General features: G+C 47.3%; 1 protein-coding gene across 1 annotated transcript in view; it reads right to left on the reverse strand.

Moving 5' to 3' along the window:
• BMP6 (bone morphogenetic protein 6) overlaps window positions 1-9872 on the reverse strand; it is an 87123-nt gene extending 77251 nt beyond the window's left edge. Inside the window, exon 1 of the mRNA XM_066324987.1 lies at window positions 9431-9872. Within this exon, the coding sequence (XP_066181084.1) occupies window positions 9431-9857 (427 nt within the window). The 5' untranslated portion in view covers window positions 9858-9872. The remainder of the gene's footprint in view (window positions 1-9430) is intronic.
• Between the last annotated feature and the right edge of the window lie 1446 nt (window positions 9873-11318).

Here is an 11318-nt window from a genome sequence, read left to right on the forward strand (position 1 = left end):
TAATTAAGCAAAAAGATCTGCATGCTTGAAAAGCTGTCTCAGGATGAAGGTTTGTGGGCAAGAGAGGCCGCTGCTTTTCTAAAATGAAGGGTTTCTTTGCCAACCTTCATCATTTAAATTGAGCACCTGGATTCTGTACTTGGGATCAAATCTTTGTGTAGATATTAAAACATGAATTTCAAACCAGGCTTAAATTTTAGAACTATCCTCCTACTATTTAGCATCAAAATAGTGCACACGTGTCAAGGCTTGCACAGAAGCCTCTCCCTGCTTGCACACAAATGCTTTGAAGAACCAGGCTCGGCATCATTATGAAGACTTAGGTACATTAAAAGTGTGTAAGGCTTCTTCCTGCACCACAGCACCAGTGTGGCCAAAAGCAGTGGAGAAATGTGAATGGGAAGCCTGCAGTAAGTGGCATAGGAAATGCCTCCTCCTTTTTTTTCCTGCAGAGAATCTGGTGATTAAAGACCGCTGCCTCCACCTCTGTTCATCTGAATTTGGGCAGAGGGAGCTTGCACCTCTGTGCAATGAGGAATTAAAGTTGTGACCACTTCTTTCATCCCTGATACAGAACCTTTATCCAGATATTTCAAAGCAGTTTGAAAAATATGGAAGTTAGGCTGCAGCAAGTGTTAATGTTCAAACAACTTTGTATTATTACAGAATTTACAAAGGCAGAGGCAGACAAGTCTTTTGCATCTTGTATGTATTAGTTACAGTTAAATCTTATTTTCCAACTTATTTGTATCGTTCTATTCCTTGTAAAAAGACTGGAATAGACTGCTCAGAGCTTTACTCTCCCATATTTCTCTCTCAAATATGGAAAGCCCAGGAGAGACAAGGATGCAAGAAGGCACATCTGTTTCACACTGTAGCTGCCGACCCTTTCCTCCCTCCAACACCTCTTGGCTTACACGTGTGACTATCAGACCCTGCTCATGAGCTCTAATCGGTTCTCATTTTTTAAGTGCTCTTTGTTGCCTGATGTGGAGCTTAACACTTGTGCTTCAATAGACATTATGTCACCCTTTAGTCCTTGTACAAACAGAGTGTCTAATACCTTGACCATACACGCCACACGAACGTGATGCCATGAGCGACAAGATAAGAAAGCTGCAGCAGTACACTTCAACATAAACATCCCTGTGCATGCTTTAAACATGGCACATTTTACAGCCTGCAATTGATTAAAAAAGCTGTAGATCTCAGTTTGACAAGATTTTGGGTTGAACAAATATATATTCATTAAAAGAGTGCTTCAAATAGCTAATTCATACATTTCTCACACTGCAAACAACCATTAACATACATGGAATAACACATCTTTGGAGTACTGTTTGAAAACACTCTCTCATTTACTATCAGGAAATTTGACTCTTCAGAAGAAGTGTTAACACTGTCTTGATTAATTTGTAAAGCTATTCAGGCCATGAAGTACATCTGCACATTCAGTATATTTCCAATACTGTGCTTCTGTTTTCATTTTCAAAATGTTTTTATTTATACACTAATGTTTGACCTATGAATGTTCCAAGTTTATATGGAGCCAGCTGTTCTAAATTCTGGTTATACTGAGCATTCGTGCAAAACATCAGGTGATATCATTGGATATTTTTAAGGGGAAAGTTCACAGGAAAGCAGTTATGTATTCTTGTGATTAACACCACATTGGATCAAAACAGTCATGTCTAGCTCTCTGAAAAATACAGCTACTGTTTTAGTTAGCAGAACACTTCGGCTCTGTCTACATTATCCTTTTTTGCCAAACGCTCCCACTGTTGCTACCACTGATTCAATTCTGTCATTGTGCTATGATGAACACTGCTACGTAAAATAAAAAGAGCTGAAAGCAGTGCTGTCAAAATCTTTGTGCCCTTAATAACAAAACAAAACAAAACAAATCTCATTACATCACCAAAAAAACCCAACCAACCCAAAACCCAAACAAACAAAAAAAATCCATTCCAAAACTCTACCCAACACTACAAGACTGTTTCTTAAGTAACTGAAAATTCAGGAAATGCCAGCCCCAATCCACAGCAGGTTTTAGGAACCAAAGTGCATTATGAGGTATTAAACACCCCTGCAATCCCACAGGGACTCAGCTTCTTTAATTAAGCTTTTTTCTCCTGCAACAGCCCAGCAGCCCCATGCCCTTCCCAAAGCCCCTGTGTGGGAGCCTGCTCTGGGTGCAAAGCACCAGGCCACTTGGTGTGCTGCTGCCAGCCACCCCTGCTGCAAGTGCTGCAGCTCTGCAGAAGGCACCACTCCTCATCCTCTGCCTGGCACAACTGAAAAAAAGATGGAAAGAAATGACTCACTGAAGGTTTTGCAGGCATGTCTCCTCACCCTCAGCATATCATGGCTACAGAATGCCCATGATGAATGCCCTCTCAATTCCCACTTTGAATTCCAGGAAATTTGGGCTGGAATGGATCTTTAAGAGCCATCCAGATCAACCCCTGCCATGGGCAGGAACGTTGTTCAGCAAAACAGATTGCTCAAAGCCCCATCCAACCTGACATTGAACAGCTTCAAGGATGGGGTACCTACAGCTCCTCTGGGGAACCTCTTTCAGTGTCTCACTACTTCTGATTGAGAAAATTCTGCCGTATATCTAATCTAAACCTATCCTCTTTGAGTTTAAAACTGTTGCCCCATTGAGCAGGGAACCTAGGTATGATTCAACACCAGGCTCCAAGCATCAGGCAGGCAGAAGAGAGCTTTCGAGTCCTTAACCTCCATCTCCCAGGCTCTGAGGTCTGATACCTGCTGTAACAAACGGGAATCTCTCACCCATGAGCCATTTTTCCATTTGGGCAACAGCGCTTGTTCTTTGCTTCCCACTGTTATATAAATGGTCAAATGGCAATGTTAAATGATCAGTAGGTGGGCTGTACTTTAAGCATAGCTGTGCATCTGCTGGGATACAGCAGAAACACACAATGAGACTGTTTACGTCCTAAGTAAATCATACCTTCCTCTAACCCCCTACAAGTCAGCAATGAGGCAAGACGACCTAAAAAGAATCATGACTCCATGGCATGGAAAGTCTAAACAGCACCTTCCTTCCTCCTAAATCACAAACACCTTTTAGAAGTTTACATTTTAAACTACAAGAGAGAGTGTAACCACTGCAATGCACTGGGCTAGACCCAGCAAGGACCCACAGCTCCCTGGCAGAGGTACAAGCCTGCAGCAAGCAGTCCCAACAGGAGCTCAGCACAAGACATCCATGACAGCTGCTCAAGTGATTTTCTGCTAAAGCCAAGTTGAGCTAGAAGAAAATTGCCAAAAGAAAACCTTTTTATAAGAAGTGGTTTAGCTTCAATATTTTTCTGAAGGAAAGAATTAGGAAGTTCAGCTTTTATTTTTACAAAAAAAAAAAAAAAAGTAAAAAAAAAAAAACCAAAACCAGTTCCACACCTGTGTTTCTAATTCAAAATGCAAATTTTCATTTATTTACAGATAAAAAATTTGGCTTAAAGTAATCAAGACTGGTTTGGCAATAGTAGCTTTTAAAATTACAATAAATTGCTGTTGTTATTGTTGTTGTTGCTGGAAGAAAAAATTGTGTGAAATGTTGAAGTCTTAGACTCTAAATTTTCGAGCTCTGAAAAGCTTTAACAAGACAGAGAATAATCCTACTGATGTCACACTGTCTGGTTCCAGTAGCTTAGTCCAGATGACAGTCAGACTTGGATAAATTGCTTACATGAACATGACCATCCACTCATTTCAACAGTACAGATTTTGAAGAGCAGCATTTCCAGGAGCCACACATCTTCCAGGACTTCTGGCCAAAGACAAAAGGATGACTACCACCCCTCAAACTCCAAGCCCAGAGGAGCTGAGGACTTCTAAAAGACCATTTGCCCTTTCTTTAATCATGTTGTCAAGCAGCTTCACACTAGCACGCAGCTATTTCAAGGAGATTACATAAATGAGGATCTCGAGCTGCATCAGTTGAACAGCAAATATAAAGCTGCTCTTCAGCACTTGGGAATCTGTCTTGGCATCAAAGCCCACTATACAAGGCTTGGCAGAAGTCAGTAAACTCATTCCCATCATCAGCTTCATGATTTCTAATATTGGCCTGCTCTGGACACACGTGGAGGACACTGCTCACACGCCGAGCGAGCGAGGCTGTACACAGCCAGCTGGCAGCACAGCCAGATCTGCAGCATCACACACCCCAGATATTCTCTCTGAGTAGATGTCTTGACCTTTACAACACGTGGCCAAGAGTGTAAACAGATGGGATGACAGTATGAATGGTACGGTCCCATCAATACAATCACGCAACATCCCTGATACATCTTGGTTGCCTAATTCCGTATCTCCCAACAGCAGGCACGGTACTGGCAAAAAGGCAGGTGGGCTGGTCAAATCCTTCAGATGAAAAAAATCACCTGCTTTAGAAACACATGTAAGGATGTTGGAGCACTGCTCCCCTCCTGTGAAAAGCTGTGTACAACAAAGGCATATTGCTTGCACCTAAGGTGCTATGGATTTGTGCAAGATCATTCCTAGAAGGAAATCTGGTAGGTGACCACTGCCAAAAATATGAAAAAGATGTTTGTTAGACATCGCATCCATAAGGTGCTGCTTTATAGGCAAGGAGAGAAAGAGAAAGAGAGAGAGAGTATTTGTACAAGTCATCTTATATTTACCTCCAAGCAACTTTCTTGCACTGAAAGGGACCATCCTTGCCCCAGCAGACACTTGAAGTCTTGCAGGGAGGATGAGGATTGCCTGGAGTTTGGGGATTCAAAATTAGAAGAGGGTTTTCACCACAACCTCAATTCAAGTAGTGTTGAAGCTTCAGGGCTGACTGCACGACTACCTGGCAAAAGGTGAGCTTCCCCTCAACCTTTTCCATGAAGCCCTCCCAAGGGAAATGTGGGTCTTATGATAGAAGACACTCTCTCTGAAAGTAGAGATACAGTGAATCAGTGCTGTTAGATACTAACATTTGTATCAATGAATATTTTCATTGATACAAAAAGCCACAATGCTGAATAACCGAGTACCAAACCCCAAAGTACACGTTTTATGATCCTTATCGCTGGCAAGTTAGACGGGTTCAGACTTTTCCTGCGCAGCTATCAACAGCCCCAGATTTGGGTCACAGCAGAAACTCAGACTGCTTCTGAATTCCTTGGGTTTGACTGTAGGAAGTGCATGGCTGTTTTTCCTCTCAGTGTGGATGCCAGGACAGCAAGACATGGGTGAAGACAATGTTCTGACACAGGATTGCTTCACAGCACCTTTCATGACAGACAAATAATTCTGGATGCAGTCAAAGTAGCAGTCTTTGAGAGTCTTGTTTTCTGCTGCTTCACACAGCATGCACTACTTTGAAGACACCAGCTGGTGAAACAGAGGATGGAGTGCAGATCCCCTTCACATCAGCACTGATGTGCCTGAGAACAGTGGGGTCAAGCTGTCAATCCAGCATCACTGCCTCAACAGGGATCTCCATACCAACCCCGGGTTGTTCTGCCAAGAGGAGATAACCTTATCTCATGCCATGAGGAAGGTACATTTTCCAGATAGGAAACATTAATAGATGTTATTCTCCTAACAGTACTGTGTCAAGACACGCCACATATTTATATCAAGGTTCTTCCTACAAGAAGAGCTGAACAGTTTCACAAAGATGCCTGCTGTTCCACAATGCGTTCCCCTGCCCCAACCCCACAACCCTGCTCTACAGCCATTTCCACAGCACAGAAGTGGGGTACCCTGCTTCGTCAGTGAATCCATGCAGATGTTTCCATCTGTGCTAGTTATCCAGACTTCCTATGTGGGAAATGAAAAGAAACAGGCACTTGTCAGATGCCTCATCCTAATGAAAACACCCAAAATAGACACTTCTAGGATCATCTTCCAGAAAAGGGACCAGATTTACCAAGTTCAGATTGCTTTCTGTCAAATTATCCTTTGGTATTTAACCCAATTATTATCAAAATTATCTGAACTGGTTTATATCTCTTGTCATTTTGTTTGTAATGGGAACAAAAAATTATTTCTCCTCCCTGATACTACACTCCAGGTGCTTTATAAAACTAACTGGTAAGCATTTCCCAGAAATCCCAAACACACCAAGCTCCCCTATGATCAGCCCTTCTGGGAATCATTGCCCACACCTTGTAAGCCCATACTACAATACAGACATCACCAGCCAGGCAAGATAAATCCCAGACTCCCCATTTCAAAGACGAATATTTCTTGTCCTCCCCATAAGACAGCAACTCCCTGTGTCTGAAGAACCTCCACACCCTCTGCAACCTTCCTTTTTCACTTAAAAAAAACCCTCCAAAACAAAATAGAAACCATCTCCAAGAACACCATCACCTTTGAGACTGGGACAAGCCTGCACTGCCTTGAATTATCCAAGACCTCACCAAACTCCCTCAGCTTTGCAAGACCTCTGCAAAGAGGACTCATATCCTGAGCACATATGGAAACATAGCCTTCCCCAGACAGAAAACACATCTGCTGTGTCCCCAGACTGAAGAATGTAGGTTGGTCAGGAAGGGCTGGAGCCCTGCATGTTTAAAACCAGCAGTGACTACAAGCTAGTGACTCTTTTTGGGCTGCAGGGCTGGAAAAATTAAATGCGCTTTTATAAGAACATCAATACCTGCAAACTTTCTTGACAAAGTCGGACTCCTCTGCACAGCTGACCCAGGTGATGGCTTTCCAGCACAATGAGATGCATCACAGTTTTGTCTAGTTCTGAGCTGCAGCAGAAGCAGCATCAGCACCTGAAGGCAGGTCACCCACACTGACCTGGCACGCACGCAGCCACGTGCACCTGCATCTCCAGGTGATACCGCACACTCCTAACCCTGAGAGAACAGCGAGGGCTCCTCACATCTCTTTGGCAGCTGTCCCTTGAGTACAAAGTTTATCAGAAGTCAGTTTTAACTAAACAGAAGCAACTGTATGCATGGAGACATGCAGAAAGCCCCAACTAAAATAATTCTGGCAGTATCCACATATAAGCAGACTCCAGCTGTGAGTTTTCGGGGTTGTTTGACATGTACTTCATTGGAATAGTTCTGTGCTTGAAATCAAGAATTCTTCCCTTTCTGCTGTGATCCCACCATCTTTTGCTGCATTTCTGACTTCATCTAATAAGCCACTTTGACAGATAACAAGTTGGCTTTCTCCCAACAGACCTTTGGTTTCTATACTGGAATATAACCTTGAGTTTCCTCTAATTTTCTGACCTGAATTACCACTAAATGGAAAAGTAAATGTCAATAAACAGGTGAAAGACACACACAAAAAAAAATCCCTGGTATGTCAGAGAAGCCACAGAAAACAGACAAACAGCTGTTCAGTCCCAGCCCATCGATTTGTCAGCACTCTGGTAACAAACAATCACATTAAATGACATTATGGCTTAGGACTCGAGATTTGGAAGTTGATGAGAAATTTCTACAGCTGATTCATCCTTCCTGAGACACATAACTAGCATTTCAATTGCACTATTTTACTACATTACATTAATAATTTTCCTCATTGTTACGCAAGTGTCTAAATTCAAATTATCAGAACTGATTTGAATCATATGAGTGGAAGGTGTTATTTTCAAAAGAAACACATACTTTTAGGTCTACCATCTAATAATACTCTCCTGGTGCTTTATAAACACCACATGCTCACACTTATCCCTGATATCGGCTCTTTTGGGAGCTGCCTAGCCTCTTGTAGGCACCTTGTTTCACATCCCTCAAGTAAAATGTGCCATGGAGGTTTCTTACAGACAGCTACAGCGAGCACCACAATTCTTAAATTTAGGTACAGGTCCTCAAAGTCCACAAGGCAAAGAACAGAGACAGCAGCAGAAGCTCTGGGTATTCAAAGGACAGAGAGGTTTGGGGAGGCTGGGGGGGGGGAGAAAAACAGAGGCAGGTGCCCTTTTGGAATAGAAACTGGTACAGTATTTCCCAGATCTCAGCTTCTGAGCTGAGAACAGAGACCACGCTGGTTTCCTTGATGGACACTTCCAGGATGTCTCGATCGAATTGATCCAAGCTCTGAGATGGCAGCACCACATAAACATCCCTGAGCTGACTTTAAACAAGGCACCGAGACCATGACAGGTACACACCTGCAGTAAAAAGGAGGCAACAGAGTTCCACATTCCTGGAAGGTCTAAGCACTTAAGGCAGCTCAGCTGTACCCCTACGAGCTGTGGTCGCCTCAGTTTCAGCGTAGACAAATCCTTCAACAATTATTTGCAAGTCTTCTGAGCTACTACGTGATTTCCATCAGGTACAAAAACTAATCAGCTCTTGGTCTAGATGCACACAGCGTGGTACAAAGCTATTGAACACCTGTACCAGCACTGGGAGCTCCGAGAAATTTCCTGCTGCAGTGGCATATCCCTGCTCCAAACGAGTAAACACACAACAAATTTAGTTTGGTTTTTGGGGTTTTTTTGTTTTAAACAAGACAAGCTGTTGTTGTTCTGGCACACAGCCCTGGCAGCACAAGTAAAAAGGCGAACTTTTCAGCTGACCAGCTAAGACACTTGAGCTTCACAGGAATTCCCTAAAAAAAGGAACTGTAATTTGCCAACTGAAATATTTTCATTATCCACATTAGGCAGAATCTAATTACACTGTTTCCTTACAATTGCATAGTACTAAGAGCTCCTTGAGGTAAAAAAGCTTAATGACTTTCCCACTGCAATGCCTGCCTCAGAGCCCTTCAACATCACTGACAGGATGATTTGTTTGAAGAGCAGGTTGACGTCTAACAGAACTCAATTCAAGATTTCCACATGATACAGATTTTTATCATGTTCCCGCGCTCAATCACCAGAATAACCTACACAGAGTCACATATTCACCACCACACTAGCTCTGATCCCTTAAAATAAAAACAAACAAACAAAAAAAAATTTAAAAGGAGAAGAGGAGGACGCCGTGAAGTAGCGTGGCTGTACTTTGTTCAAGCTAGAAAGGCATCTCTGCGCTGCTGGACCTTGCACAGAGTGAATGCAACCTGCACCCCGGCATGACCCCAGCTCTGCTGCCCAAGAAGCAGAGGAGGGTGTGTTTAATTCCGAACTACAGGCTCTGACCACTACCACCATAACAAGGACTACTAAAAAAAATAACTATTCCTTTTTTTCCTTCCTTCCTCTCACTCCCTCCCTCAAGGTTTTACATGCTGGGGTAAATTCTTTTTTTACTTGTTGCGGGAGGTTTTGCCCTTCCCCGAAGCGAGCTGCCCTCCTGGCCGAAACCCGCGCAGTCCAAGGTGGGTTCCAGCCGGCAAAGCCCCGACCCCGTCGCGACCCACGGCGGAGCGGCCGCCCGTCCGAACTGCCCGGGCCCGGGGCGCCCGCGGGACGGGCGGACCCCGCGCAGCCCAGGACCCGCTCCCTCCTTCGCTCACTCACCCAGGTTGACGAAGCTCATGACCATGTCGGCGTCGTTGAGGAAGGCGCTGTCCTGCGGGCTGGGCAGCGGCGGGGCAGGGGTCGGCGGGCGGCCCCCGCGCTCCGCGCCCGCGCTGCCCTCCGCGCCCTCGGCCAGGGAGTGGTAGAGGTCCAGCATGAAGCGCGGCGCCGCCGTCAGCCGTCCCGGCGGCGGGGCCGGCGGCTCCCGCGGCAGCGGCCGGGGGCGGTGGGGCAGCCCCAGCACCGAGAGGATCTCCCGCTGCATCTCCCGCTTCTCGTGCGACTTCAGCCGCCGGTAGAGGAAGCCCGAGGCGGCGGCGGGCGGCGGCGGCTCCCCGCCCTCGGCGGGCAGCGCGGGCTCGGCGGGGCGGCAGGCGCCGCTCAGCAGCGCCCAGCAGCAGCACAGCCAGGCCAGCCGGCGCGGCATGGCGCTCGGCCGGGCGCGGGCGGGCGACGTCCCCGCTCCCCGCTGTCCCCGGGGGCTGCCCGCCGCCCTCCAGCCCTGCCCCCCGGCGGCGGGTTCGGCCCGGGCCGGCGGGGGGCGGCCAGGCCGGGGGGGCTCAGCGCTGAGCCCCGCCGCCGCCGCGCATGGCCGCCCGCGGGGCACCGCGCCCCGGAGCCCCCCGCGCCCGCCGCCGCTCAGGTGCGGCGGGGCCGCCCCCGGCCCGCTGCGGCCGCTCAGTTCGCCATGCCCCTGCCCGGGGGATCCGCGCCGGGCCGCGGGGGCTGCGTACGGGGGGAGAAGGAGCAGGGTGAAGAGCAGCAAACTTTTCTCGCCGCCAGCGAGCGAGAGAGCGAGCGAGCGGCTCCTGCGGCTGCAGCCCCGGTCCCCGCGGGCTGGCCGGAGCGCGGCTGCCGACAGCGAAGGCAAATCAGCAGCGCGCCCGCCTCTCGGCGGGGCGGGCGGCCGCTCCTCCGGGGCGGGGAGCGGGCGCAGGTAGCGCGGCCCCGCGGGGCGGACGGGCGGCGCCGGAGCAGGTTGAGAAGCGGCGGCCCCGTCGGGTGTCACGGGCTCCCTGCGCTGAAACGACGCTCCGCCAAGCTGCCGCTCCGGCCGCCTCTGCCGCCGGACTCTGCCGGCTTGTTTCTTGTTAAAGGAAGGGTTTCGGCCACCCCTCCTGCCCCCAGCGGGTGTTGGCTATTTGTCCTGAAAATAGGTGGAGTTTTCTTAAGTCTGAGTAAGCGCTGCGGTTCGTTTTAGCGGGTTACTGTATACTGCACAGCTCTTGTTTCTGGAGCATCTCGCGGAACAGAACAGGGAACTGTGATACAGGGCTGGGCGTAGGCAGGTACCCCCCGCCAGCCCTGAGCGATGGAGTGCCGCTCTGCATCCCGTGGAGCAGGCTGCAGCGCCAGCAAAGAACATAACCCTTCCTGCAGTAACGCTGCAGCTCTGATTTCATCACTTTCATCAAAGAGTGAAAAACACCCGAATCCAGACAACATCCAACACTCCAATAACAGCGGTTTGGTTGAGTGAGAGGCAGCTCTCCCATACCCTGAACTCTGACTTCATGGGTCTTCCTTGGACTGGATGAGTAAAGGCAGTCTAGTCTCATTGAAATCAGTGCAATTGCTCTAGGTTTGAACTGGGATAATTTCATCGGAGTTGGCCCGAGAATGATATCTGGATCATTTGAAGTCACTGGCAAAATTTCCATTAACTTTATTAGAATCAGAATCTGGCAATAAGCTCATATTCAGCTTCCCAGAGACACAGCTGAGAATATTCAGGACAGAATACGGTATTTTCAGAAGTGGAGGTTACACTAAGCCCTCATGGCTCTGAAAGCAAGTTACAGATGTGTATTTGAAATGTACCAGTCAAGGAACACTATAATGCTGAATATTTTAGAACTTGTTTTGATAGTAAAAGGGGCATCATGCT

This window comes from Sylvia atricapilla, chromosome 1 (genome assembly GCF_009819655.1).
Source record: "Sylvia atricapilla isolate bSylAtr1 chromosome 1, bSylAtr1.pri, whole genome shotgun sequence".
NCBI classification, from domain to species: Eukaryota; Metazoa; Chordata; class Aves; order Passeriformes; family Sylviidae; genus Sylvia; species Sylvia atricapilla.